At 49.9% G+C, this 27350-nt stretch overlaps 11 protein-coding genes across 13 annotated transcripts; 4 read left to right on the top strand and 7 right to left on the bottom strand.

The window, feature by feature from the left end:
- The first annotated feature begins 851 nt into the window (after window positions 1–851).
- On the top strand, window positions 852–5873 carry FOXG_12724 (1-phosphatidylinositol-4-phosphate 5-kinase). Its single transcript, XM_018392568.1, has 2 exons — window positions 852–3701; window positions 3747–5873. Exons 1-2 carry the CDS (start codon window positions 1536–1538, stop codon window positions 4479–4481), a joined length of 2901 nt encoding a protein of 966 aa, XP_018251113.1. The 5' UTR covers window positions 852–1535; the 3' UTR covers window positions 4482–5873.
- Window positions 1199–1315, bottom strand: FOXG_20760 (uncharacterized protein; the record flags this gene model as incomplete). Its single annotated transcript, XM_018401070.1, has 1 exon — window positions 1199–1315. The coding sequence occupies one exon, from the start codon at window positions 1313–1315 to the stop codon at window positions 1199–1201; it is 117 nt and encodes a 38-aa protein (XP_018251114.1).
- On the bottom strand, window positions 5122–5902 carry FOXG_12725 (uncharacterized protein). Its single transcript, XM_018392569.1, has one exon. It carries the CDS (start codon window positions 5776–5778, stop codon window positions 5374–5376), a length of 405 nt encoding a protein of 134 aa, XP_018251115.1. The 5' UTR covers window positions 5779–5902; the 3' UTR covers window positions 5122–5373.
- Window positions 5903–6010: 108 nt separating this feature from the next.
- FOXG_12726 (uncharacterized protein) lies at window positions 6011–7221 on the top strand. Its single transcript, XM_018392570.1, has 2 exons — window positions 6011–6574; window positions 6641–7221. The coding sequence occupies exons 1-2, from the start codon at window positions 6324–6326 to the stop codon at window positions 7002–7004; spliced, it is 615 nt and encodes a 204-aa protein (XP_018251116.1). The 5' UTR covers window positions 6011–6323; the 3' UTR covers window positions 7005–7221.
- Window positions 7222–7228: 7 nt separating this feature from the next.
- On the bottom strand, window positions 7229–10735 carry FOXG_12727 (uncharacterized protein). Its single transcript, XM_018392571.1, has 2 exons — window positions 10315–10735; window positions 7229–10259 (listed from the first exon to the last, which is right to left on the bottom strand). Exons 1-2 carry the CDS (start codon window positions 10458–10460, stop codon window positions 7517–7519), a joined length of 2889 nt encoding a protein of 962 aa, XP_018251117.1. The 5' UTR covers window positions 10461–10735; the 3' UTR covers window positions 7229–7516.
- A 1188-nt stretch (window positions 10736–11923) lies between these two features.
- FOXG_12728 (uncharacterized protein) lies at window positions 11924–13198 on the bottom strand (the record flags this gene model as incomplete). Its single annotated transcript, XM_018392572.1, has 1 exon — window positions 11924–13198. The coding sequence occupies one exon, from the start codon at window positions 13196–13198 to the stop codon at window positions 11924–11926; it is 1275 nt and encodes a 424-aa protein (XP_018251118.1).
- A 180-nt stretch (window positions 13199–13378) lies between these two features.
- On the bottom strand, window positions 13379–13727 carry FOXG_20761 (uncharacterized protein; the record flags this gene model as incomplete). Its single annotated transcript, XM_018401071.1, has 2 exons — window positions 13379–13572; window positions 13718–13727. 2 exons carry the CDS (start codon window positions 13725–13727, stop codon window positions 13379–13381), a joined length of 204 nt encoding a protein of 67 aa, XP_018251119.1.
- Window positions 13728–13933: 206 nt separating this feature from the next.
- FOXG_20762 (uncharacterized protein) lies at window positions 13934–14945 on the top strand. Its single transcript, XM_018401072.1, has one exon. The coding sequence runs from the start codon at window positions 14216–14218 to the stop codon at window positions 14519–14521; it is 306 nt and encodes a 101-aa protein (XP_018251120.1). The 5' UTR covers window positions 13934–14215; the 3' UTR covers window positions 14522–14945.
- Window positions 14946–15979: 1034 nt separating this feature from the next.
- On the bottom strand, window positions 15980–19126 carry FOXG_20763 (uncharacterized protein). Its single transcript, XM_018401073.1, has one exon. It carries the CDS (start codon window positions 18368–18370, stop codon window positions 18038–18040), a length of 333 nt encoding a protein of 110 aa, XP_018251121.1. The 5' UTR covers window positions 18371–19126; the 3' UTR covers window positions 15980–18037.
- Window positions 19127–19255: 129 nt separating this feature from the next.
- FOXG_20764 (uncharacterized protein) lies at window positions 19256–19668 on the top strand (the record flags this gene model as incomplete). The annotated part of the gene is made up of 2 exons (XM_018401074.1): window positions 19256–19564; window positions 19633–19668. The coding sequence occupies exons 1-2, from the start codon at window positions 19487–19489 to the stop codon at window positions 19666–19668; spliced, it is 114 nt and encodes a 37-aa protein (XP_018251122.1). The 5' UTR covers window positions 19256–19486.
- A 4074-nt stretch (window positions 19669–23742) lies between these two features.
- FOXG_12729 (asparaginyl-tRNA synthetase) lies at window positions 23743–27085 on the bottom strand. Of its 3 annotated transcripts, XM_018392575.1 has the most exons (5): window positions 26941–27001; window positions 26426–26870; window positions 25985–26361; window positions 25759–25933; window positions 23869–25700 (listed from the first exon to the last, which is right to left on the bottom strand). In XM_018392575.1, exons 3-5 carry the CDS (start codon window positions 26257–26259, stop codon window positions 24555–24557), a joined length of 1596 nt encoding a protein of 531 aa, XP_018251125.1. In that variant the 5' UTR covers window positions 26260–26361; window positions 26426–26870; window positions 26941–27001; the 3' UTR covers window positions 23869–24554. The 3 variants fall into 3 exon arrangements, with proteins under 3 accessions (XP_018251123.1, XP_018251124.1, XP_018251125.1); XM_018392573.1 differs by having other exon boundaries at window positions 23743–25700; window positions 25985–26870; window positions 26921–27085; XM_018392574.1 differs by having other exon boundaries at window positions 23768–25700; window positions 25985–26870.
- Window positions 27086–27350: the final 265 nt, after the last annotated feature.

Genomic DNA, 27350 nt, shown 5'->3' on the forward strand with positions numbered 1-27350 from the left:
TCCAATGGCTGCAGATGACTGACAAGGTTCTTTAATAGCTAGTAACAAGCTCTCGGAGCCTTAAAAGCACCCGAACAATATTGAAATCAGATCAGCTAGCTGAATTAAACATCAAGTTACTGAAGCTGTATTATAAGCAGAGTCAATGCTTCAAGACTGCAAGTTTCATGTTGAAGAGACATGAGTCGAGATATAACGCGCTACCCACTGTTCGACTTCTGAGGCAAACTTAGAATGAGACGGGCACTGATTGATGCTTCATGACAAGGATGATATTGAATAAGGAGATCGTATTGAATCATGGAGAAGCCTGGGTTAGATCATGCTGTACTGTACTGTAAAGTTGGCTGTTCTCTATGTTACCCCTTGGCGAGATAAGAAGAAGGATGATTATGGCCACAGATCGTCAAATCTGACAACACCACAACCGACCGGCACTTCTAATGGCATATTAAATTGTGTCAATGGCGTGTATCTTTTCTCTAACCCGTACCTGTAAAAATACAAGAGCTAGACGCCAATATTGCAAGCCACCGATAAATAGTAGCAGCGGCATCAGACGGACGGGAGACGGGTTTCCAGGGCCGTCTGCCAAGCCCCAAGCCAAGCCCATCTGTCGTGGGACTTATGCCACGCAAACCCTTCCCTTTCAGTGGTCCACACAGCCCAGTTGCATTGCTTCAGTGGGTGGAGTGCACTGAAAGATAGCCCAGAATACGCTGTGCCCAGTAAAACAGAGCCTGTCAGACGTCCACCAATCCTCACATCTCATATCAGCCGGGATCCCGGGTGGCCCCATCCTTTATCCCATTGGGTACCATCTCCTTCCCCCTTCTTCCTTACAGGACACACAGAGAGACGCCTCATTTCCAGTTTTAGGTACAGGCCAGGCAAGGCAGGAAGGAGCTGCTGCAACTGCTACTGCTGAAAGAAAGAGCCTAGGCCCCGTCACTTTTTCCCGCCCGGATTTCTCCCAGCCTCACCACCACCAGCAACACTACACCATCCTCCGTCTCTCTTCTCCGTCTCCGTCGCTCACCTCACCTCACACCCAGAAATCGATCTAATTCGACAGCACATTAATTGGGAATTCGATATACGAAACCTCTTCCCATCGCAATCATCTTCATACAACTCCGTAGCCCATTTAATCTACAGCTTCAACTTCGCCCGGGCTTTCGCTTCCCCCCTCGACTTTTCACCCCAGCGTGGTGTCCCTGCCCTGCCCATTGGTCGACCCGCCAAGCATCCCCCCGTGCGCCCAGCCAGCAAGGCCCTCGAACCAATTTCCCTTTCTCTCGTCTCTACCGCCCATTGTTCCACCAACAACGTTAATACTCAACCCAGAGTTAGTGAGAGCGAACCACTGCGACAGGAAGACAAGTGATTGCAGAGCCCGACGGCGTCTCGACGACATTATCACATCCACAAACCCCGATTTAGGCTCGAAATAGCATCACTTCACCCAGTAGCATCTACCGCGTCAGCACTCGCTGGTCTTGGCCTCCAGCGAGTTCTTCACATCCCCGCTCGAAATGCCATCGTTTCTCTCCGATCAGGACAATTCGACAATCTTTAGCAATAACCCCGACATCCTCAACCTTGATCCCACGAACCAGTTCGGTTTCGTCAACAAGGAGAGGGTGAATGGGGGTTCTATCCGCCACACCCGATCCGACACAATCAATGAGAGCTTTGACGAGAGCTCCGTTTCCTCTACACACGCGTCCGACGTCTCCGACTCAACACCGGCGCCTATGAATGGCAACAGTAACAGCACGCGGCCTACGAGCATGAGCTCTAATTCTAACGGCATGTCCGCTACGGCTACTCACACCCAACAAGACGATGCAAACGGAGTCGGAAAGTTTGGGCAGCAGCCCATGCCTAATGGCACAGCGAACCTAGTCGACCGTACACGCCAGCACTCATCCGATACCAATGGCATCAATTCCAATACAGCCTCTACCAATAATTATCAACATAACAACATACTATCAAAGCCCTTACCTTCGGAACCCCAAACGACAGAGGGAGCTCCCGAGAAGCCCCCAAGCAGGAGCTTTGATGGAAACCATACACTCTCACTTTCTCCTTTCCCTGTAGAGCCGCGCGGTTCTCAGTCACAAACTGCTCTCTCGGCGAATAATAATACGAACACCGATGCGGCGCAGGCACTGCACCCTCGCACAAATGGCACACATCGGTTGTCATCACCACCAATTTATAACCCGTCAAGTGCAGCAGCCTCATCAACAGGACATTTACAAGCCCCCCCTGGTCTCAAGCAACGACATACCCTCGATGTACCAAAATACGTTCCGGGGCGCGGTTCAAAAGACGGAATGGATACAGCCCAAGCTAGTGGCCGCTTCTCCCCTACTAATGCTGGAAGTTCAAGTGGTCGACGACCCTCGTTGAGTATGGGTAGAAGGCCAACTCGATCAATGCAGTCAGATGGACCACGGGACGAGATTGTACCAGATGAGGATGCTCTTCGCTGGGCAGAGGCATTGCGACAAAAGAGAGCTAGCAAGAGGAGGAGAAAGGAGGAAGAGGATGACGATCGCGTTCTTGTCGGCACCAAGGTCGATGAGAATCACGCCAACTGGGAGACCGCCTACAACATGCTTACAGGTATTCGTGTTTCGGTGTCGAGAACGAATGCCAAGCTCGACCGAGAGTTGACAGATGCCGATTTTGAGACTAAGCAGAAGTCGACGTTTGACATCGCCGGTAATGAGCTGGTGCCGTCTGCCAAGTACGATTTCAAGTTCAAGGACTACGCTCCTTGGGTCTTCCGCCGCCTCCGAGCTCTCTTCCGCCTGGACCCTGCTGATTATCTGATGTCGCTCACGGGCAAGTATATCCTATCTGAGCTGGGATCACCGGGCAAGAGTGGAAGTTTCTTTTACTTCTCCCGGGATTATAAGTATATCATCAAGACCATCCACCATGCTGAACATAAATTTCTCCGCAAGATTCTTAAGGAATATTACCAGCACGTCAAAGACAACCCCAATATGCTTCTTTCGCAGTTTTACGGCCTTCATCGAGTCAAGATGCCATATGGAAAGAAGATTCACTTTGTTGTGATGAACAACCTCTTCCCCCCACACCGGGATATTCATACCACTTTCGATCTGAAGGGCTCTACCATCGGTCGAGACTATAGGGAAGAAGATTTGGAGAAAAACCCAAGGGCGACCCTGAAGGATCTCAACTGGCTGAGGCGACAGCGGAGCCTCGAGTTGGGTATTCAGAAGAAGCGCATGTTTCTTGAGCAACTACAACGGGATGTTGCTCTCCTGAAGAGACTTAAGATCATGGACTACTCACTACTAGTTGGCATACATGATGTCTCTCGAGGGAATGAAGAGAACCTTCGTGACAAGACACTGCAAGTATTCAACCCCGGTGGTGAGAAGTCCCCCGACGACGAGCCCAACTCGGTCCTCCTTCGCACACCATCCAAATTGGAGAACCAACGTAAGGCTAGGGAACTGAGACAGATGATTCGCCAGGAGCGACCAGTACCTATGGGCCAGTCAGCAAACAAGATGCCTGATGAGTTGCAAGAAGGCCAACATCGACCTGGATGGGTCTTTGGTCAGGACGATGGTGGATTCAGGGCAACCCATGAAGATAATACTCCAGGGGATGAGATTTACTATCTCGGAGTCATCGACTGTCTCACTCACGTAAGTATTACATCGAGGTTGGAAACGACAACTAACATGATTTAGTATGGAATTATCAAAAAGATTGAGCACTTCTGGAAGGGCTTATCAAGTGACAAGACACAAATTTCAGCACTACCACCTGACCAGTATGGTGACCGGTTCTACCATTTCATCGAGGGTGTCACCATGTCCACCGAAGAGGCTCACAGGGAGGCCGAGAGGAGACACCAGGAAATGATTGAAGCTCAACGTTCAGAAAACAGAGTGTCAAGCTGGAATTCTCGGCGCAGGTCGTCTCAGGCCGTTCCACCGATGCCAACCCATGTACCACCTCCACCACCTGGCCCACGATCTCCGGAAGCTCAGGAAACGCTCGAACGGGCTAATAAGGAGGCCGAGCGCTCTGAGAGGCATGGGCATACCGAGAACCAGGTTCCAGACCGAGTCTTGAGTACCGGCACTTCTAGGGACAATCGCGACTCTTTGCAGCATGAGCCTATCTTGCCCGTCGTGCAAGAGGCAGGTGAAAATGGCCGTGACGACACCGAGGCCAGGCCCCCGAGATCCTCTAAAGACCTCAACAAGAGCCTCCCTCCGACGAGAGCACCGCCCCCAACTCCTCCCAAGTCAGGATATGCCGGACCCGGAAGCGCAGATAGTGGCTATGCAGGTCTCAGCAATGGCACAGGTCCCGCCAATCAAGGACAGAGAGTGAGCATTGATAGTCTCAATAAAGAGCTGCCGCCATTACCGAGGAAGGATGGGACAGACGACAATGGAGTACGACTGGTAGCTTAGGTTGCGACCAAGGTCAAACCAAGGAATCACTTCCAGGTTTGTCGAGGAGGACAAAAGATGGATTCACGATTAAGAAAGCGAACGACGCAGATACATACACAAGGTTGACGAGCGACGGAACCATCGCCAACCACCAATGATGCATTAGAAAAGCGAGACACCTGGCGACACCCCCTTGTTCATATCCATATCATATTCTTATGCTGGACCATTCCTTGACCAGCCGCGCACTATTTCCTTATTGTTATTCTGTCAATCAACATCATTGGCATACTGGACTCGGCCTCGGCCTATGAAAGCAAGTTTCTATTTCAGACACATTTTCCTTTGTCAGCGACGAAGCAGAGAAGCACTCGGAAAGGTGGTGGGTGAGCCGTATCGCCAGGTTGAAGCGCGGTCGGTGTCTCGGGAGCGAGTGCAGATATGGTTCCTTTTATCAAAAAAGAAGAAGACATGGATGATACCACCACGCTTAGCACGCTACAGTCTGTTTTTTTTTTATTCACTTTTCTTCTGGTCGTTAATCAAATCTTTGTTGACTGGCCCCTTTTCACATGATACTTCGTTTTTGTCATATACTTATTGTACTCTCTTGGTTTCTCATCAGCTGGCAGGGCTTGCACAGGCAGCGGCTTAGGTAGTAGGAATAGATAGATTTGGTAGGATAAAGATTTGAGTTAGCTCATTGGGAGGAGTGGGTGCGGCGTGTGATGTGAAGGTGGTACAGTGAGTGCAATTGCAGTTGTGATTGTACCTTTTGGGGTGTGAGTTGGTGATATTGTGGTAGTTTACAATGATATAATACAAATATGTAAAACAAGTAATGGCCTTTTGTGAAGCCTTTTCCGTGTCCGTTGTCTCATTCATCCATCATCTTGTTCCTCCAATCCCGTTACTTCTTCTGGTCCAACATGGCCTGAATATCGCCCACACCCTTGCCCTTCTCCCCAGCACCACCCTCTGGCGCAAAACTCGTCGTAACCGTCATCTCCTGTGCACCCTGTGCCCTCAACTCATCCAGGCGTCGCTTCTTCTGGATATCCGCAACCCTCCACTGCTTGAAGTACTTGACCCAAGCAGCTGCACAGTCCCTCTCAAAATCCGCCGTCTCAACTGGACAAGCCTTCTTTGTCGCTGATGGATCCTTGGTGGCGTCGACGATGTTGTGGGCGTCTAAACAGTTGAAGTAGGCATCGCGGGCGGCCCAGCAGATCTTGCGCTCTTGACGGTTTGGTATCGCGTCGCCGGATCGAATGGCGTCTGCGCGGGATTCGCTTGAGAATGGCCAGAAACCCATTGCGTATTTGTATTTTTGTGGTTTTTATGTGAGAGAGTTAATTGGTGATGGTGATGAGGGCGGGACACACGGGTACAAAATCTCATGAGCCGTGTATCTCTAGTCTACTAACGCTGAGGGTACGTTATGACGAGCAGAACCGGCAGAAAAAGAGGGCGGTGAGATTGAAATGGTTTAGTGGACGGAGCACAAGCCACGTTTCAGGGTAGCTATGTTCTGCTATGTGTGGCTGATGCACTTTAATCTGTCCTTTGATTGTCCTTACTTCCCTTGCTTTAAGCAACTCGACTTATTCCCTGCACTCAGCTTTCATCTCTCCTTTACTTTTTCTTTGTCTACGCTGATTCTCAGCTTCTGCTGAGTCTTACTTTCAGTAATCAAGCTTCAAAAGACGAGAAAAAGCTGGGAATATAAGGCTCATGCGCTAAAGCCGAAAGCTCAAAGAAGACATCACAAGACCTCACGAGACATGCCCCTTCGATGACCGACGACTCCTACACCCTCTACACTTGGCCTCTTACAACAATTTCACACAAAGACACAAGATGCCACGACGTCGTAAACCTCCGCGCGCAGGCGCCCTCGCAGAACTTGCGCCCCTAAAAATCGCAGGCCAGATCGCGACGCTACAGGCGATATACTACTTCGCTGCACTGGTTCTGATTGTCTTTACGGCGCTTGTCTCTGGCTCTGGGTTTAGCTGGACGCTTGTATTTGGATGGGAGGGACTGAGAGGAGATACCACGCATGGATGGCTCATGGCATTTGTGTTCTTGTTGGATGGAGGGTTGATCATGTGAGTTCTCCTTCGAAGCGCAGAAGCTCCCTTGTTGTAATATCGTTCTTTGCTAACACTTTATAGTCCTATCGCAATAGTCGCCCTCATCGCTCGCTCCAAACTCGTACCCGATTTCGCATTGACCGTCCACTTTCTCAACCTCGTAATCGCATCCCTTTACAGCGGCCACATCCCCCGCCACGGAGCCTGGTGGTTCACCATGCTTGTCTCATCCGGGCTATGCATCGGTCTCGGAACTTGGGGCTGTCAGTATCGCGAGCTGCAGCCCGTCTTCTTCGGCGGTCGTCCCATTCTCCCAGCTACAGGACCTGAAGGCGCAGCGCCGCAACCTCCTCCTGTTGATGAGGAGATGGGTATTGCTGTGAGAGGAAGGGGGCCGGATGGTGGTGGAGAGTATGAGATGGCGCCTATGCAGCCTGTAAGATGAAACTGGGGTTGGGGTCCTTGGATATGGTTGAATAGACTTGCATTGCTAGGCGTTTGGGCGCTCTTTACACCGTTTATGTACGTTAATTTTGAAGAGCTTTAATCAGGGGTCCGTTTAGACCGAGTGAGACGGCTCCAAGATAGATCTGTCTGTCAAGAGATCTCATAAAGATTCATAGATGCATGTGCCTGGAATCGACACTTGTGACTTATCGCGATATGCTTCAGTACTTTACTTGTTCGTCAAAGTTACAGTCAAAGTAAGAAACAGCAAAGGAAAAATGGAGAAGAAGTGGCTTTGATGCCTTTGTTGAATCTATCTCAACCTCCATCTTCTGCAATCTCCAACCCCGTCGTGGCTCGCTGTAACCAAATTCATTCCCCATAGAGAATACACCTTTGTCCTATCTTGTCTTTCTTTCTTCAGTAGAGTACAAAAACCAGCGCATCCCATCGATTACGCCCATTCCTTTTCTTCGCCTCCAATTTCTTCTGTGACCATCCATGGACGTTCTATGCACCAGCCACAACCGCCAAGTTATCGTATATCATCTTGCGCACCTCGTAGAAAGTGCTTCTTCGTGCAGTCGGCATACCAACGCTCTCAACCTCGACGCGTCCTGCGGAGGTCTTGCGGACAGCCACGGTGCCGTCGACAACTAGTGTACCCTCACCACGGAATTCAGCTGCATGGCCAGCAGATTGCATGGCACGACGGAGGTCAGCAAGTCGGAGATCGCCAACATGTAGTGGTTGAGCTGCTGAGCGGACAGCGGAAATGAGGTTAGCAGGTAGAACATCGAGAACTGGTGTGGCCGACGGAATAGCTGCAGCCATGTTGGTAAGTGTTGTGGAAGACGTCTCCTCCGTCTTCTGGCGCTTGTTGGCAGCATCTTCATCTGCTGCGGCAGCTTCGTTGAGATGTGTGGCCAGAAGCTGTCCGGTGATAGTAACAATGCCCAGACCACGTACGTTCTGCCACTTGATCTTTCTTACAAGAGGATCAGCGAGCTTGACAACCCATGCGTTGGTGTCGACACTGGCATCCACGACGACTCCAACCTCGGGAGTATACACGTCAACAGAGCGCTCACTGCCAGCATCCGCGTTGCCATTATCTCCGCCCAATGCCCGACGGCAGTCTTCAGCCAGAGAAAGTGTCTCATCTCGTTCGCCACCAACAAGAATGAGCTTTCGTGGTTGGATTAGGGGAATCAGCATGTTTAGACTTCGCTTATCATGCAGACCACTAAAGTCGACGAATGCAATGCGCATGTTGGTCTGGACACTTTCGGTCTGATATGTGAGTTTGCATGGTCCTGTGGGCTCCTCGGTCTCGATATCCTCGACACTGTCGAGCTCATCAGGCACGAAACCATCATGATCACCAGCTCCAGCCTCTTCCCCGTCAGCGGAGCCAGCCCGCATATTCTGTTGTCGCTTAGCACCGGTTCCAGTCTTTGCGAAATCGTCCCATCTTCGTTTCTTGCCGAGCTTGTCGTCAGCAGCCTCCATATTGGTGTTGTCCTGTCCTTCTTCCTCTTTCTCCTCAGCACGGAGGTAATCTTCGGGTCGAATGAGCTCTCCGAAGTCATCTTGGCGCTTTCTCCGGATAGCAATAGGAAACGTCCTCTCTCGGCCCTTCTTCCCCCGAGAGTCGAAATCGTATACACCCTTCTTCTTGATGAGCACGTTGATACCGAGATCCTCATCCTTGAGAACAACATTCTTGCGGCCAGCTTGGGCAATAGCTGTCGAGACATTGAGTGCTTTACCCTGTTGTTCTCCGTCTTCATCTTCCGAGTCAGAAGAGGATTCAGATGAAGCATCGTCAACGACATCTGCTGCCGCCTCGAGTCCAGCTGCGCCTCCGCTCTGTTGTGTAGCCTGAAGTTGCCTTTGAGTCGCAAGCCATTGTTGATATAATGCCAATTCATCACCGTCTAGCGCATGACGTTGGGCCTCGCGGATCTCCAACTCCCGTCCACCAGCATAAACAAACTCGAGATTCTCTCCGTTTGCGTTTTGTTCCACCGACACACCATCCTTGCGCTCCTTCCACCAATCCCATAATGTCCGTGCAATAGATGGCTTGTCGGTCTTTGATAGGCCTGGCTTATCTGTTAGAATGACCAAGTTTCTCGAGTCTCGTGCCAATCCCTTGATCAAATCCTTTGAGAAACCCCACTCGATACTACTATCACTGGCCAAAATAACACGGCCTTCTGTCGATACGTTGTCGGGATTCTGACTTAGAAGTCGTGCGATCTGAGCTTTGCGCTCGAGTAGTCGTAGATATTTAAAGTCGAATGGTCCACCCTCCTTCTTGTCGTTTGCACCGTTGACCTTTCGTTGACCCTCAGCAAAGGCCTCGAATTCTTGAACGATACTCTCGTCCATCCACTCGAGCATACTTCGGGCGTATCGCATTGTGCTTGACATATTGCGTCCAGCCAAGTATAGCTTGGCTGTCTTGAGGACGCCAGCATCGGAAGCAGCATCGGTCCTCCAGGCATGTTCCAGGAGATACGAGAGTTCTAGGACTCGAGCACTTGAATCCACAGGGATAAGAACAGTTCCTCCTCGTGTCACACAAGCCTTGATGGTGTCGATCAGCTGCTCGTCTCGCTTTGCGCGACCTCCAGTCTGGGCAGTTCGGTCTGCACCACGACTGCTGCAGATCAGTGCAGTTGGTTTCCGCAGTTGCTCAATGACTTCAGCGCCACCTCCTCCAGCGCCTCCCAGCCAAGCTGCTCCAGCAAAGACATTCTCACGTGCTTGATTCCAGTCCACAGCATACACGATAGACTCTAGACCGTGCTGAATGTGCCATATCGTACCTCCGAGGGTATGTCCAGAGTTGTAGGCGGTGATAGTCAAGCCATTAAGAGGCGGTGAGAATGGTGAGGGTAGAGGTTGATGAGGTTGTGAGTATTTAAGTGGTTGGATAAGGGAGAAGTATCGTGCAATCTCTTCGTTCGTAGGAGATTGTAGTAGTAGGTTCTGCGCAGTCGTCGCAGTCTGTGTCAGCGAGTATGCGCTCTCCGTGAGCGAACTTTGAGGGATCGTCGTCGCCGCGGCAGGACTTGATGTGTATAGGTCTTGGATGAGGGTGCGGCCCAGGTCAATGACGGGTCGTGTCGCATATACGGGGATGCGCGTGAACTGTGGAATGTTCTTGCAGCAGTGGGCGTAGGCTGCAAGATGTGAAGCTGTCGCATGTGTAACGAGAATGAGCGAGAGAGTTGTCACTTGTCTATAGCGTATTTGTTAGCCATCATCGCACTATCAGATGCGCAGGGGGTGCATACTTCTCTATCTCTTTGAGCTTTTCAACATCGAAGGTCTCGTCCCATCCTAGATCAACCAATACCTTGACTCCTCCATCGAGCTCAAGAAGCGATTGCGAAGCAGGCGAGTCTGAAAGAGCGCCCTGGAGCGGGCAAAAGGTGAACATGATGGTATCGGCGCAAACGTGATTAAAGAAAGGATCAAGTCAAATCGAGATGAAAGTTTGGAGTAGGTTTGCTATATCGATTGTAGCAACATGGTTATCGTTAGATCGATATTAGTTAAGCCGAGGATGATAAAGTATCGAGATGGGATTGTTGCAGCTATTGAATTGTCATTTCATTGTCCTCTGTTGATGCGGACAAAGACAATCAATCGGTCGTCGCGAAGCTTGATGATTATTGTGCCCATTTGATGCGCGTAGCACCTGCAGCTGTCAATCGGCCGGGCCGGTTGAACTATAGTCCGACTTACACGCGACAAGCTGCTGATTACGTGCATTCACGGATGAAATAAACTATTTAAGGTATAATACAAAGGTTGATTGAATTAACTCAAATGCGACTACAAAGAATCTCCAAGTCTACAATAGCCAGTGAATCATGTGAGGCCGTCAAGACAACCCATGCACGATATAATTGGCATGCAGTGACAAGCCAATACGAATAGCTTCACAATCAACATTACAACGAAAGGCTCAATACGAGCAGACCAATCTCACGAGACCAATTCGATCCAATTTAAAGGTATGTCTCTCGTCCATAAATAGCACTGTCAACTACAGTATCGTCAATAGCTTCATCCTCTCGCCACCCCTCCAGGCCTCTAAATTGCCGCCTATTTCCATCGCACCCCTACAGCACTTATACGCAAACCCCAATTCTAGGCTTCGAGATAAAATTAAGGATTACCTGGAACTATCCGAGACCCTCTATTATTTAGCATCATCATTTCCCTTTTTCCCCAGTTTCTCCCTTACGCGTTCTTTACGATCTGTACCACACCCTGTCCGGCATCTCGGCATCGTCAGGATGACGCGGCCATGCACTACGCGCCTCCAAATAGCTAAAGACACGGATAAACGGGAATGCAGAGACTACCCTCCAACTGACAACAACCTTAAATCTACTGTAAATTTTACCTCATCGTGCCGTTGTGCCGCCCCTGACTTACACTGAACGCGTACGTACGCAGTGCATTGGCGCTCAAACCGCTTCGTCAACCGGCTTGATATTACACCCTGGGACGAAACGTCACTCAAACATACAGAGACACGATGGATTAGGTGGAATGATGATGGTCAAAACTGGTCAATATGCTTCTGACATTGCTCAGTAACTATGTACATGATTTGGTATTGCAATGGCACCTGAACACCACTGAACCATGACGCTGCCTTGTATGACCCCTAAACACCGTTCCGTTCATTCCTCTTCCGTTCCCAGTCGTAAAAAAGCACGCTGAATGATTGCAGTCAACCTCCTTTTGGTTGCTGCCCCGTAAAAAATGAAGACGCCGTGACAATGCATATGATGGATAAACACAACCCCTTAGCATGATAGCCTCTAACTAGGCTGATTTTGGCCTCCAATCCTCTTCGACGTCACTGAAAACGGCTTCCTCGCGTTTCTAGATGCAGAATTTGCGGTCCAGCATTCTCAAGGCTCTTGCGTCCTCACTGACACCGCCCTTCTCCAGACCACAGGCACCAGCCGCTCTAGGACTGCTGCTGGCGCTGCCAGGCTTGACACTGCCGCTTTCACTAGGTGCGGGAGTAGGGTGCAGGAGCGCTGAGAGGCTGGCCTTGTTAGATGTGGTGGCAGGAGCTTCAGAATGAGAGCTGCGTGGAGGACTGACGCTCATAGTGCGGCTAGGGGGAGTGCTGATGGCAGCGAGAGACGATCCTGGAGGGCCATTTGTAACAGCACCGAGACCTGGGAGTGCAACCTGATGAGTGCGAGAAGATCCATTCACCATGGCGGTTGGAGCAGCTGCCTGCAAATGATGCTCTCGAGGCGAGTCGTGAGCTCTAGGGAGAGTAGGGTGTGAGTAGTGAGGAGATGTTGATGGGTAGGCGGGCTTGGCGGGCAGAGGAGGAAGAGGAGCACGCTGCTCATAAACAGGTGCCTGATGGTAGTGTGGGTGAGGAAGACCTGGGTGGCCGGGGTGAGGTGGAAGTTGCTGAGGTACACCGTGGGGATAGGGAGCGGCGTAATGGCTGTAAGGAGGAGTAGCGACGGGGGAAGGAGGCCATCCATAGCCAGGCTGGCCATAGGGAGCATATGGTTGTTGACCAGGTTGAGGAACCATGTAGGGAGGCTGCTGCATCGGCGCCCGTGTTAGAGCAGGTGTAGTGTTGGCCTCTCCCATGCTGGACTCAGGATACATGCCCTTAACAGGAACTATGCCACGTAAGTTAGGATCATTTGTTGGTTGTTGAAGCTCAGGCTGGCCAGGTTGAGGGCGAGAATAGTATGAGATAAGGTGAAGATGCTGGCCGGTTGAAGTAGTGATGCTGAAAGATTGCTTCATCAGGCCGTCTGCCTTGTATCGGTATCCCTCAGGCTCCCCGTCATCTAGGTCCTCGTCGCTACCGCGTCCAGAGTCTGGGGTCTTGCCACCACCTCGTCGGGTAGTGTTGAAACCACCGCCTCGCTTACCCTCCATCTCACGGTATGTCAGGAAGCTTCCCGACACTCGGCTGGCGCTCCATGACTTTCCATCAGTCCATCTCCTCATACCAGCTTCCCGCTCATCCCAAACAAAAACCGAACCAGATCGAATTGACTGTCTCTCCTTCTCTGAAAGTCGTCGTTGCACACGAGGCAGAATGCCCAATCGGCAAGCCTCAAATAATCTTATAGCATCGGCGGGTGTCCGCACATATCCGTGGTACGTTTCCATTGTGAAGATGTAACGTGATGTGATGTTATGTCAAAGAGATATTCCGCACAAGGGCGGGAGGTTAAAAGAAGTTTTTTGGGTAATGGATCCAGATCCAGTGCCTTGGGTAGGTCCTCAGCGTCTTTATAAATAAGGGCCTTGTGAGAACCAAGCTCTGGCTTGTTTGTACGCGGCACCCCACTAGATCAGATCGAGCCAGGGCGTGGGCGTGTGAAAGCCGAATGTGCGAAGGTGACTCCACAAGGGCTGAGGGTTGAGCGGAATTTTGTCCACGTATCCACCTGTGGAAGTGGGCTCGTCCTTCGCTTTCTTGGCGTTCCTGAGAGCGTTGGGGCTTATGAAAGTGCGTGTTTGGTCTTGGTAAGGTGGCAAGGCTAAGTAGGTTTGTTAGTCTTGTACGTGTAATGTATATGCGTGAAGCAGTAGAAGATGTTTGAGTGCAAGTGAAGTATCTTGGTACAGTGTATGTGAAGAGAGAAAAGGTTGCAAGGGGATAGAATCAAGATATGAGTTGCACACCGGTGATCATATATAATCCCCATAACAAGGTCGTAAGGGAAACCACAACGCAACGGTACAGTGACACACTCCAAGCCCACATCCCAGGGGTTTGAGGCTCGACTCCCTGGCGGGAGTGCCGTCGGAGCCGATTAAGTGGATGATCCACTCAACTAAAATTTCCCTTAGATTGAGTATTTGCCGCTTGGCGATGTGCATCATGAACTCGTCGGATGTAGTAAGATGGACCAAGCAATCTCGCAGCTGCTCGACTCGAGCCAAGACCCAGCTTGCGATTCAGATCAGGACCATACCATGAGAAGCACGCCCAAGAGTCGATTGCGGCTCTCAGGCGCCCCAGAGAAAACCGGTTTACTGAACACAACGGTCCCACGAGTGCTTCCAGGACACTTGATCCATGCACCAAACCGCCTCACCTAGGAGGTATTGCGCCGGATGCACCGAGTACCAGAGCCATAGGAAAAAGACACAAGATCTGAGACGGAGACAAACATACCTATGAAGGAGTCTGTAGTTGCTCGAGAGCCACGGCTTGCTGCGTTTGTCGTCGAGTTGGTGAAACCGATGATTTGCTACAAGAAGCGAGCATGTAATGTTGGAATGGAATGTTATGTTATGAAAAGATCAGAGAGCAAGCAGTGTTATCCTTCTTGTTCTTGTTCAGAAACAGGTCAGCAGGGTTTAATGAACCGTGTCCTCGGACAAGACGGGAAGACAGGGAGGGGCCAAGAGCAAGATAAGGTTGCAAAGGCAAGTCAGAAAAGGGAATCAGAGGCCTGGAGGCGTAAAGTCGGTGGTGGATAACTCGGCGACGACATGGCCGGGAGTGTGGAGAAGCACGGAGGACGGCAAAGAAGGAGGGTGTGAGGATGTCAAGGGGATGGATGGTGTGCAGATAGTCACTGCCTAGGGGTGAGATTGAGAGCGTCTAAGACTCGTCTAAGCTTAGGTTGGTCAGGACAAGCTTTTGAAGCTGACCCACCACCAAGGGGCTTTAGGGAAAGATGACGATGCAGGGCCAGGGCAGTGTCGGGTCCAGAAAGGGCATGATAGGCGCAAGAAGGAGCAAAATGCATGACAGATCACGGCTATCGGATCAGTAGTGGGAGGTTGTAGCATGGGGACAGGAATGAGGTATCCGTGGAGGAACTTTGTGGTTGTGACTGACAGCCACTGTGTTGTTTGCAGGTTCATGATACAATAAATGCAATGCAATGCTTATTCTGCGTAGAATTAAGAAGCTTACCCGTATGATGAAGCCCGTCACACGCTGGCGTTGATAGCGCTCAGGATAGCAAGAGTCTGGAACCTCGAAAGGCTAGCTGAATCTACCAATAGCGGGAGATATAGTCGTGGGGGAGGCGTTCCCAGGCGATTCTAACGTGCGCCGGCGACGTTTCGGTGCGCCCGTCTGACCGGCTTGTTGTTTCGCTGTTTCTGACTACCTAAGGTATCGTGATACGGGGGGGCATATAATTAGAGCTGAACCCTTTGCCATATATCCGAGTTGGCGCAGGTGAGGTCTTTTCGTTATCGATACGAGACGGAGCGTTAGGGTTTCGAGCTATCGAGAAGCGAGTCGAGGGAAGGTGCAAGGGAAACGCAATCACTCGGATAGACGGCTCGAGATGAGGAGCTATATATGTGTATTTACGCTGCGAAGGTTGAGGGGTCGTTTCGTTGGTAGGAGGGGAGAAGCTTGCTCTGAAACGTCTGGCGAATGATTGAGTCGAGACGATGATAGTTCGTGAGTCAAATTTCGTGAGTCAAAACTTTGTTCATCATTTAAATTAAATGCATTGCAAATATAGTCTCGTGAGATCAATGCCGACCATGTTGAGTCAAAGTAAGGTTACGATGGATGGATGGACCTGCCTTGGGGTTGGCCTGTAGTTGTAGAAAGATAAAAAAAAAAAAAGTCTCACAGTGCCCAATGCCAAGCACCACTAAGAATAACCATAAATACTACTATAATCATTCCTTGCGCCAACCAACAATAACTCGACCAGAATGCAAATGTCATAATGCCAATGCTGCAATGCAATGCTCAGTCAGTGGCACCCTTTTAACTTCCAAGCCAAATTACAGAAGTCAAAGACGGTTCTGGTTCCCAACACCGCGGATCCCTCCAAGCCAATTACCCTTATTTGCATGCGGCAATGCGGCAAACAGTAAGCATATCAGGAAGCCAATTATCCCTCCCGAGCTTATTTGGAGCTGGGCTTGGCTCTGTCTGGTTGAGATCCCCAATGCGAGGCTTGTCCCTTGGCTCCTCTTGGCCCCATTACCTCAGCAGGTGACGGGGGCTAGAACCCATCAGAAGGCTGAGTTAGGCCGCTCCTGGAAAGCCCCGGGCAGGGATTGAAGAGCCACTGAAGCTTGGCTGCTGATCGTCTTGGCTGCCTGGACGTGAATGGGTGATTTTCTACGAGTGGTCGTTGTGTGTGTATCAGATACATTTTCACCGCTATATCAGATTTCGTTGGCTATTAAAAACAAGTCCATCATGTGTTGTAAAAAAGACAGTCGCCGTGAAACGGATCTCTCGGCTTGTGGGAGAAGCAGCAACATCATCCAACGTTCTTCTACTGCACAAAGCGCAGAATAAGGCCGGATGGGTCTCGTCTAGAAATAGTTCAGGAGGCCATGCTCCTAAGCGAGACCTCAGTGCTTATCAGGATTATGATGAGCGGTTCTTGGCTTGCGATAAAATTGGCAAGACATTCTTGTCTCTGACGGAATATGCCTCCTTAAAAGAGCTATCTAAATGGCACAAAGACTAAAAAGATAAAAAGGTATTTTCCGTTCTATGTTACAGTGTTAACGCTGTGACATTTGGGCCTTATTTGGGTTTCGTCAGCCCTTGGCGGATGATGCGGCTTTGGAACACTCCAAATTTCAGGCTTGGCACCAAGTGCCGTGGCCCGAGTCTAGGGGTTGTCGGGAACAGCCTCGGATTTGTCGTGCTCTTTGATCATCTGGGGTTTTCCGACTCAAAAGGAGTTGGGTTACAGCACAAATTATGATTGTCCAAGAGGCCGAGCTTCAAAGCGTCTTGGCTCGCACGAGATATCAGGTTTTGATACTCCATGGCATTGCACAGACTCAAGTCTTGGTGGACCAGACTTCATTTCCCTGTGTAAGTGCCAAGATCGATCAGTTATTCCTCAAAAGTTCCCGGTATCAGAGAGCGGGAGAGTCATGTACTTTGTCGTCTTATAGCCCACTTGGTCTCCTCTGATCAACTATCAGGGATATTGGTACTGCAAAAAAGTTCCTCGCAGGTTGATTGCCTGCCCAGCTGAGACAATCTCGAATTGTTTGCTGTCGCTCAAGAGCCGTTTCCTGTAACCTCGATGTAACCTCTGCTGGTTGTGTTTCACGTAAACTTGACGATGTAATGATCTACGCTCGTGCAATACGGTACATAATTCTGAGCGAGATTAGTGTCATTGCGCGCGTATACGATACCTACCAGGAGACCCTATCATGCCAGTTGATGTTGGCTCAGTTAAAACAACGCTCGTGAGCACTCAATCCCACGCAATCAGCCTCCACAGCCACCCCAATAATAGGTGGCCATAGTCAGCAACATCGTCATAGCCGTTGTTCAGTTATGGAAATCCATTCGAAACAAACAAAAACCAGCATTTCTAAACAACTTCCTCTTCTGACAGAACAACAACAACAAGCAAGATTATCACCATCCATCGGCACGCACGGCTCAAGTGATGGGCGTCTGCCTGTAAATAAAGTTTTCCTCAGCATTTGATGACGAGATGACGTCTGCCAGGCACCGCAACATGTTCAAGTTTAGGGTCCAACTGATGGAGATCTTCAAGGTAAGCTTAAGCCTTTGAGAATCTCCGACGGACCCACGAAGTTGCCTCATTTGGGGGTCCTTTTCTGCCTCTGCCTCTCCCAGCGCGAGGCTTGTCGATCATGTCCATGTCAGGTAACGGTCATAGAGCGGCTTTTGTCATGCATTCCCACTCAAAATCCCTTTGCCGTGATACATGCACTTCCGCGGGTGTCGTATCATAGACAGAAATAATGCAACCACAGGTAACGTTGACCGCGGTGAGTTATGGGGATCAAAAAATGGAGCGTGCTTGTGAGAAGTTCTTCTTCTTCTCGCTTTTACCGCCGAGCTTGGGCTTGTTGCAGAAAGGAAGGTATTAGACTGTGCATCAATGCGTGTATTAGGCATAACCTCGTTTACTGCTTGTTTCCAACAAGCGCCAGACCCTGATCCGTGTGTCTTTTTTTTTTGTTCTCCAACGAAGGTTTCTTATTTTGGCCATTCAGAGATGAAGGGTTTCAGAGAGATCGACAGCGCCCGCCTCTAGTCCAATGCTTGTTCTTCTCATGAAAGCTCATGATTGTCCAGGACACGTAACACGGGTTCCAGTGATCAAGATCTTGACCATTAGCGGGTTCTGTACTGCTCTCGATGTAGCAGTTACAGTGGACAGGAAGGCCTGAGATGAGGTCAACTCGGGAAAATCGGCGGTTTGACCCCCCTGGAGACAAAGTCCCCCATTCCCCACGTCCCCAGGACATGACGTCGACTGTGCCGCGGTGCCGAGCTGGGCGTTTGTTAATGTCTCGTCTCTGTCTCGGTGTGTTTTTAGAGCCACGGCCCTTTTGCATGTGCTGTAAGAATCATTATCTCTCCCTGTGAACCACTGGACCTGTATGTATGTTGTTGATTGTCACCGCCCTCGGCTGGAACGGGAGTTGAATGTTTTGACTGCTGAGACTCGATGCATCAGTATCGATATCATATGCCATGCCATGCCTCTTGTGCCAGTGCTCAAGCCTCCAACTCCCTGCTTTTTCAGACTTTGTCTAAAGCTTGGCCTATAAATACTACTCTGCTGTGTCACAGAGCCAAGATGTACTGTACTGTACATACTATGCACCGACGACCCATGCTTGTTTGAAATTGACGCGAGAGGAAGGCCATTTGAGCTGCTGGTCGTCTGAGGGTTGAGCTCGGAAAATCGGCTCTGGGCGGTGCACACTAACACGCAACCCAGCCAAGTACCAAGAATGGAATACGACAGGCAAGACGCTCCAATAACATTGCCATGTTGATGAAACAACGATGGATTGTGAGGATTACCAAGGCTCGGCGGGAAGCCTTGTCAGTCAGCACTGTTGTTTTTGTGAAGCGTTTTGTGTAGAGTGCAATGCTTGTGACTGAGCAGACTGCCTTGTTCTATGCAGCTGACGCAGCCAAGAATACTGTCACTGATGCCATGGAAATTCTTTATGGCCGCGGAAATGACAATGGCGTTTTCTCACTTTACGAGTCGCCCAATTAATAAAATACTGATTCCTTCACAACTGCCAAGACGGATCGGGCAGGGCTCGGCGCAGGTGGTACCTTGGGTCAGGCGGCCTCTCATTCGAGCAAAAGGAAACGCCCTGGTTTAAGCATGAATTTAAGCGTTGTCAGCCACTTGCTTGGCACGGGTGTCATTCCGCCCTGGGGCGTGTCCCTACAAGCACAAGTGACAAAAGGTAGCCGCGTCTTCCAATCCCAAGGCCGCAGCGACGCTCATCTGGAGCAGACAATGTGCTCAGCGTCCAAGGTAGACCCTGCCTGAGCCCACAAAAGAGGACAGTGGACACATGGTTGGCCGTCAATTGGAGCCCGTGGCTTGCGAGATGTGGTCTTGGTATGGCTGCGAGATGCCGTCGCAACCGTCTTGGCTTTTTGGCTTTGCCGGGGTGGTCTAGTGGTACGTAGCGGAAACAAAAATGGGCGTTTCTGATTCTGATTACGACTGTATGGCATTATCTGGGGCACACTTCACTGAGCATCTTATTCCCGAGCGTGTTCGCGGTGCCGGGTGGATCAAGGATTTGTCTTGGCTTTTTGCTAAGAGGGCGCTAACCGCGGACAGGAGAAGCGAGATTCTGTTGCCAAGAGGGAGAGGTGATGATAAATGTGCGATTTACTGTTGTGTAGTTGTCACTATAAGTCGTGTAAGTTGTGTTCTACTGGTAAATCACACGCAAGGCGTCCAACCATTAAAACCTGAGGCAATAGCGGTAAGAATAGGCCGTAATCGTCATGGCGGAGTCTATCCAATGTCACCATCTGGATATATCGGCATCTCGAAGCTCGCCCATGTGCTGTTAAGGACTTAAGGTGTCGCGCTAGACAGGGCCTCTCCATATTTCTAATTCTCGCGTGCCGATCTGTCCGTTCAGATCCCTGTCCATAATGACTCGGCTGACGCCACATGCTCACTTGGTTGAACTCTGACCCTCCCTCCCTCAGCGGGCGAAGCTTTTTGTCTCTGTTTTTAAATTTTTACCGTGCAGCCCGATAAAAAGCTTGGCGCTCGGTGGCTGCATGCTTATTTGTTTTAACCATCGCATCATAAACCCTTGAACCGCCATGATTGGCTCGACGGGTCTCTCAGATGTTGCTAGCAATCTCGTCGAGACGTGAAGGCGTCGATGGTTATTCCGTCGAGTCTGTGCCATTGTGACATTGACCTTTTGCTAGCCCCAGCAATCGGATCATGGTAGAATCCAAATGTCGCCGATCTACCCGTCCAGCCGACAAGGTTGAAGTCAGCCAGGCAGGCACATAAAGGGGTTGTTAACACGTTACCCTATATCGTCAAATGTGGTGGCTCAGCAAAGGATAACCAAGATTCACATTCATTCATTCGTTGGCGTTGACATTATTGCTATGCTGCCTGGTATTCTTAATTATGACACCATACATCATAATCCGGTGAGAACCCAATCACCAAATGCCCAGTCATGTTACTCGTACTACGGCAAACCCTGATGCTAAGCTTAATTGTCACCGAAACCACGAGGTTAAAATTCTGTCAGATAAAAGTTCCGTGACCTGTTGATCCAAGGAATGGGCCACAGAAACCCACCAGCTCAAATAAATTAGTGCAACTTGGCAGGCCCAGAGGCATCACACGTTACTCTGCATCGTGACAAGCCTCAACCCAAGGAAAGCTACGCTGCAAACCAAGCCATCACCGCCACGAGAAGACTTTATTAGAACAGAGCCAGTGGCCTCGCTTAGAGGGAGCGCCATTTGCTTCGCATCTTGAGTCAAAAGTCCGTCCATCTTGGCCCCCGCCAAGGTTCGCCGAGACTCATCTATCGTCAGAGTCTGGACTGGGCGCCATGCATTATTGTGCTGGGATAAAATGAGGCACAAAAACGAGAATGTGTTAAGCCCGATCCCTTGACCTAACCTTGCGGACTCAACCTCTTCTACCACAAAAACACCGCCAGGATCTTTGGTGAATGTGATATAACGCCGAGAAGCGGCGGCGGGCGTTGGGCGCGTGGTACTGACAGCACCAGGTTTGTTCGGTTTTGGCTAAATAGTTCATGGTATGGTACCTTGCTTTTTGCTCAGACAGGCAGGCAGACAGGACTCTCGGTGTCTTTTAAGCTCAGGCTAGCCCGTAACCAACAAGCAATAGAGGTAAGCATAACCACTGAATCTGCCCGTCGAGGGGTCCAGACCTTCTGTCAGATGAGGCTGAAAAGGGGGTCACCAACGCAACGTGATTGGACGGGCTATGGATACGACAAGACGAATTACAACAGTCCAATTATTGCCCTTGATAGGTAAGGTTGTCTTTAGAATGATCAGATGGGTCCCGTATCGAAGAAAGAAAGAAAAAAAGTAAAGCAAAACAGGTGACATGGTCAAGGCGAAGCTATTTGTCACGTATGACGAAATGGTTTGCACGATGATGGGGCGAAAGAAGGAAAATGGAACAAATCCGTGGATCCAAAAAAGAGGAGACTGAGAGAGAAAAAAGAAGGAGAAGAGTAAAAAAAATCTACGATGCTGGATCACCGGAGATCAAAGCGTTACCGATACTTACACCTACGACCTACGACCTACCTCTATCGTCAGAGGTTCCACTAGCGGATACTGTATTATCTAACGGAATGTGTGCCCATTTCCCGAACAAGGGGTCTCATGGATAAGTCGGCATCGATCATCCATTTTGCGTGGTTTTCGTTTCTTGATGTTTGCTGTTGTCTCGTTTTCATGCCAATGAAGTACGATAAAAAAAAAAAAAAAAGAGAGGAAAAGTCAATAGATTAGCAAATGGTTCATAGACCACAAAGAACAGATCACTAATTTACCTGCATTAATCTATTTGAAAAAGTCATTGACTGCCGAAAAACAGAGTTCCTTCAAACAACCCTGTCCCATACTGTGATCCATCTTAAGCTTATTTTCCAACTCTGAAGGGGGGGTTGCTCAAAGCAGCAAGTAACAGGACGAGACCCCGGCCTCTTCAGGTGTCTCGTGTTTCGCAGGCATCGAGTGAGTGGAGGACAGGCACTTTTGCAGTTTAGTTGACTAACTCAACTGAACTTAACGTGCCATGGAATTTGACATGAGACGTCCAAAAGAGCAAATATTACGCGGGACCCGGCAAAACCGGAGATAGTCAATAAAGAGACGCCGCACCAGCGACGCCGTTATAACCGATTTGTCTGAAGAGTGAAATACAGGGCACCTAGAGAACCATTTTTACGTCTTGAGTTTACGGTGGACGTTGTATCTGCTTCTAAATCAGGGCGGCTTCTGGAAACAAGTTCCATTCCGTCACTGAATACGACCAACGGCAATAAAGGGCCGAAAGTTTCGGTGCTTGGCACGGCCGAGTCTGTTGTTCCAAGACCCGTTATTTCCTTCTATTTTTCTCTCTACATGTCCCATTGATATCAACGATGATAGGTAAAATTATTGCTATTACACCGAGCGTTGCCGTTTTATCCATCTGCAGTATCCGTAGGTGGTAGATAAAGATGGTAAAGCTGCGGAAATAACCCGTTCGCTTGACTAACTACTTCTTATTAGACACCCCCCAATAACGGCTGCGTCGGCACGATCTCTGGGTCGCTGTGCCGCGGGATGATGGCATGCGCCGCAAGATGGACAGATATGCTTATTATCACCAACTGCCAATGTTGGTAAAAGCCCTCTACCTTATTTCCACCGCTAGCCACCCTCCCACTCCCCATTCGATGGTATGCACTGCTCCGTGCCGTCAAAGCCGTCCCATGAAACGCAGGTTTGCAAACAAGCGATACGACTGGTGGATGACACCTCAGCCGTTGGCTGGCTCTCGCTAGGTATGTATTTCACCACTTGGATTTCGTGGTGGCGGAGTTTCGGTCTATTAGACTTCTGTTTGGCGCTATCGCTGCCTCTGTTGCCGTTTATCCAGATTCCTTCTCCAACCCCTGGTTGATGGGGGCCGTACTTCCGGAGGAGTGCCTTCTAATTGATGGGTTGTTCGAATTACGATACGTGGTCTCTTGCAATGCTACGAGCCTGAAACTAATACCAGAAACATGTGGGAATTGCCGTTACAGACAATTGGCGGGGAAATCTATTCATGTCTTGGTGTTGAACTGGACCAGTCGTGGTTCTCACGATGGCTTTAGGGTAGGTAGGTTGTAGGTGAAGTTGAGGTTGTAACAGAGCAACTTGGTGAGTATCTGGTCATGCCAAATTGACTCTATTGAAATAAATCCATTATGGGTTTTAGTTGTACCCATAGCATATACCTAAAGAATGGTGGGGAGTGTCTTGATGTTCGTGCTCGTCCAATGTTGTTCTTGATAAGGAGAGCCTTCCCAGTTATTTCCATTACCACAAGATTAAACGGGGGAAAATATGTGATCGTCACAGGTACGATATAACGTTCGCACTTGTACATCCAGGAAGCATGTTATTTACCAGCCAAGTCTTCTCGAACCCAAGTCGAACCATGCGCCGGAAGGTATCGTGACCACATGCAACTAGGCAATGGCCGCTGTTAACAGAAGTCAAAATCCATTGTGAATAAAGTATGAACGACTTGTACGTAATCTCTTGGCATAACGAGTTCTTTGAGCACTATGGCACGGCACATACAAGGCAGCAATTGTATATAGACCTGCCCAGAAAGACACTAGGGAAGTTCCCCCAAGAATAAAAAGTAAGCTGCTACGAGTTACGAAGACTATTAGACGTTACAAGCAGGTGAAATTAATGTAGCATTGGTCACATCCCCTCCGTCAACAGTTCCACGACCGCAGAGAAACTGAAAGACAACAACGAGAGAGTACCTAGTATACACAAGCATGCTTCCATCGCCAGTATTCACGACAAGTTTAGCTCAAGTAGAAGCAACAGGAACCTGTATACTTTTTCTAAGTTTTGGCTTATCATGTCGTGACCAATTCATCACAGTAGTGATCTATAATGTACAGAAGTAATACACAGTCCCCCAGATACGACGATATAAACATGAATCAAAGATCCGAAAGACCCCAGCTCCTTGTCTCGATCTCAATTAGATCCCACCCTCGTCCTCGTCCTCGCCATCGGAAGATCCAGCGCTCTCCCCGCGCAGCAAACCTAGATCGTGCAAACACTGCATGCACTCATCCGAGTCAACTCAGGAGCTCCTCTTCACCGCATCCAGCTCACACGACTGAGATACCCTGAGAGCCCATCGCTGTGTCACACAGTACTCGCGGTCCATGCATGTTCCCACGGGAAAGAGGAGACGGTGCATATCTCGTGACCGTTTGTCCTGATGGGATACACAAGTGTCGCTTGCTTTGGTGTGCGCAACGTGTCACGGCAAAAAGACATAGTATCAGATTGCTCGCTGAAACGAAAGTATCTCTCAGGGCGGAGGGCTATCCAAGGTAGGCAGGCATTAACGAGAATGTCCTGTTGGGCATGGAAAGACGGTGAAGGCCATCTTTGGGCGGCCGATATAATGAAAATGAGAGGAGATGTGCAAGTCCGAATCAGCGCTTAGCAGTCGCATCGATGGTAGTGGCGTGGAAAGGGGACGACATCACGGACGTTGGGCACGCCAGTGAGGTAGCTCAGAAGTCGGTCGAAACCAAGTCCGAAGCCACCGTGAGGGGGACAGCCCCAGCGACGCAGGTCGAGATACCAGGCCAGCTCCTTGCCCTTGTCGGAACGCTTGCTGGGAACTTCTAGACCAAGGGCCCGCATGTTCTCCTCGAGTTGAGGCAGACGGTGCTCACGCATAGAGCCGCTAGCCAGTTCACCCAGGTGAGGAACCAAGAGGTCAAAACAGTCCACTGTCAGACCTGAGGCCGGAGACGAGGAAGACTGGCGCATGTAGAATGCCTTAATATCCCGCGGATACTGTGTTATGAAGATTGGAAGGTATGCATCCGTGGCCTTGTCGTAACCGATCTTCTCAGCGAGGTACTTCTCATGTTCCGATTGCAGACCAGAACCCCATGTAGGCTTGTGCTCAAATTGGTCGGCAATAGGCTTGAGAATCTCAAGGGCCTCACTGTACGTAATTCGAGGCCACGTCTTAGTGGTGAGCATGCCTCGCCATCGACGATCCAGTTGTTTTTGGTCAATAAGGTCGTTGAATGCGAGGCGCTCAGAAGGTTCCTTCGAGTCAAATCGGTTCTGCTCAAGCTCCTTAGCAGCGTTGAGCTCCTTCAGCCCGCTGGCCATTGAGTTCAGCATGCGCTGTGCTAGGTTCATGACTTCCTCCATGTTATCAACGAAGCTCATCTCAGCCTCGAGCATGTAGAACTCGCTGAGGTGCCTCGATGTATCACTCTGCTCAGCACGAAAGGTCGGGGATAAGGTCCAGACGTTACCGAGTGCTTGAGCGAGAGCCTCAAGGTGAAGCTGAGAAGAGACAGTCAGATACTTGGGATCACGGAAGAACTCGTCAGGAGAAGATGCTTTGACAGCAAATGCTTCTCCAGCACCCTCGCAATCAGAGGAAGTGATGATAGGAGGGTGCGTTTGCTGAAATCTCTCACGGAAGAAGAACTGTGTGAGCATGGCGGTGGAATCTGATCGGAATCGTAGCATTGTTGAGTTCAGAGGCGTTCTTGGCCGCAGATGTGAGATGGTGCGAAGACTTTCAGGGGTCTGATATTTGTTCTGGATCGGGTAGGTCTAGATATGTGTAAGAATAGGCCTAATCCGTGATATCCAGATGCTTTTGATAACGTACCATAGGGTCAGAGCCTCCGAGAACCTCCACCTCTGAGACTTTGAGCTCAGGCTGTTCTGAGCCTGTTGACGTCTCGTCCTCGCTTGAGGCCTGAGATATCTCCTCAATGTCAGATTGTTTTCTGCTCTCATCAACCCATGTTCCTTTTAGGCGGACAGCTGCGCCCGGACGCATACTATGGACAAGTCAGTTCGATATCAATATGTGTGATTCAAGGCCTACATACTCTGTGGCTAGATTCTTGTCCACGACCACCTGAACAGGTCGCATAGACGATCCATCGGTGATATCGATGAAGCGTACCCCTGAGCTCTTCCGCACTGATCTGACCCATCCGCAAACCTCGACATCAGGCACATGGGACGTTGGGCCCCAAGCTTTAAGCTCAGCCACAGTTTTGATGTCTTTCTGGCACTCGTCAGGGACCTTGACCGCATATGGTCTTATTTGGGGCCATGGTTTTCCTAATCTTGGCACTCTCGATGCACGAAACGCTCTCATTGTGATAGATGACGAGTCAGTTGGTTGCTCTAAGATATAAGCAACAGAAGCTAAGTCTGGGGAGTGCCTATCTTCAACACCCAATCATTGAGCCCAAATTTTCTATGTTGGGAATCAGGTCCGCCTCAAATCGGAAACATGCGCGTAATGATGGAGAAATAATTACGCCTTTTGTCGGTGAGTGAGATGGGCTGAAGTAGTGTCGTGGAGTCCAACGCAAGGGATACCAAGTTTCGATGGAAGAATGGTTGGCTGCGGAGAAATTTTGGAAATATCATGGGCTGGTCTAGGGTAACCTAATCGCCTTGCCGTCAGGTACTATCGATTGAATACGAAAGCAGAGTCCAATGAGAATGGCCGGCTCGAATTTGGGCTCCCGTTCTGGTCAAGCGGCGGGCCCTTAAGAGAGATGTACCGCATCGGATCTCCATTTTGCTGGGACGAGCTCGAGCTGAGATCGGGGGATGACCCGTCGAGGTGTCGATGTCATGCTGACCAACTCAGAGTGGCTGGCTGCAACAGTCGAGACGCCTTAGGTAGGGGCCTTAGGTAGGAGGTACCTATTCTAGGAGCTCTGTAGCTTCTAGGTATTGGTGCGTGTGTCGAGGTTCCTTGGAACGGTTTAGGTTAGGGTTGTTTGTTTGTTTGATGTGATTTTCACCTTATCATCCATTACCTTACCAGCGAGACGGTACCTCACGCACGCACCGCACACTCACCAAATTGCTGGGTCGCTAGGCTAGTCCTTGGTGTGCGCATCGTTGTTCAGGCAGGTGCAGGTGCAGGTGCACGACCCGAGCCAGTCTACCGGGACGCGCTTTCCTTGCTTGAAGCTAATTAAGCTAGAGCTACCTCATTTCGTCACATCGACAAAGCAACTGCCAACTGGGGAAGGCAAAAATAGATTCTCAGCTGGAATGGAAAAGGAAGGGACAAGGGACATACTGTACATGGAATTTGGAAAGGGATGGATATCAGATATCAGACAGAGCCCCTTCCTTTCCACATCGGTTTCAGGGATACCTTACTATAGTTTCATCTCCAGCTCAAGACATATTCTCTTCTCTTGAGTTCTCTTTCACCTCAACAAC

Source organism: Fusarium oxysporum, chromosome 9 (assembly GCF_000149955.1).
Source record: "Fusarium oxysporum f. sp. lycopersici 4287 chromosome 9, whole genome shotgun sequence".
NCBI lineage: Eukaryota > Fungi > Ascomycota > Sordariomycetes > Hypocreales > Nectriaceae > Fusarium > Fusarium oxysporum.

Excerpts from the sequence above, each read along its gene's own strand:
- FOXG_12724 (XM_018392568.1), top strand. The coding sequence starts at position 1,536 with ATGCCATCGTTTCTCTCCGATCAGGACAATTCGACAATCTTTAGCAAT. Across the intron at positions 3,702-3,746 it reads TCATCGACTGTCTCACTCAC|TATGGAATTATCAAAAAGAT; the intron begins GTAAGTATTACA and ends AACATGATTTAG.
- FOXG_12725 (XM_018392569.1), bottom strand. The coding sequence starts at position 5,778 with ATGGGTTTCTGGCCATTCTCAAGCGAATCCCGCGCAGACGCCATTCGA.
- FOXG_12726 (XM_018392570.1), top strand. The coding sequence starts at position 6,324 with ATGCCACGACGTCGTAAACCTCCGCGCGCAGGCGCCCTCGCAGAACTT. Across the intron at positions 6,575-6,640 it reads TTGGATGGAGGGTTGATCAT|TCCTATCGCAATAGTCGCCC; the intron begins GTGAGTTCTCCT and ends AACACTTTATAG.
- FOXG_12727 (XM_018392571.1), bottom strand. The coding sequence starts at position 10,460 with ATGTTCACCTTTTGCCCGCTCCAGGGCGCTCTTTCAGACTCGCCTGCT. Across the intron at positions 10,260-10,314 it reads AAGCTCAAAGAGATAGAGAA|ACAAGTGACAACTCTCTCGC; the intron begins GTATGCACCCCC and ends AATACGCTATAG.
- FOXG_20762 (XM_018401072.1), top strand. The coding sequence starts at position 14,216 with ATGAAGGAGTCTGTAGTTGCTCGAGAGCCACGGCTTGCTGCGTTTGTC.
- FOXG_20763 (XM_018401073.1), bottom strand. The coding sequence starts at position 18,370 with ATGCAAAAGGGCCGTGGCTCTAAAAACACACCGAGACAGAGACGAGAC.
- FOXG_12729 (XM_018392573.1), bottom strand. The coding sequence starts at position 26,259 with ATGAGAGCGTTTCGTGCATCGAGAGTGCCAAGATTAGGAAAACCATGG. Across the intron at positions 25,934-25,984 it reads GACAAGAATCTAGCCACAGA|TATGCGTCCGGGCGCAGCTG; the intron begins GTATGTAGGCCT and ends ACTTGTCCATAG. Across the intron at positions 25,701-25,758 it reads TCGGAGGCTCTGACCCTATG|ACCTACCCGATCCAGAACAA; the intron begins GTACGTTATCAA and ends ACACATATCTAG.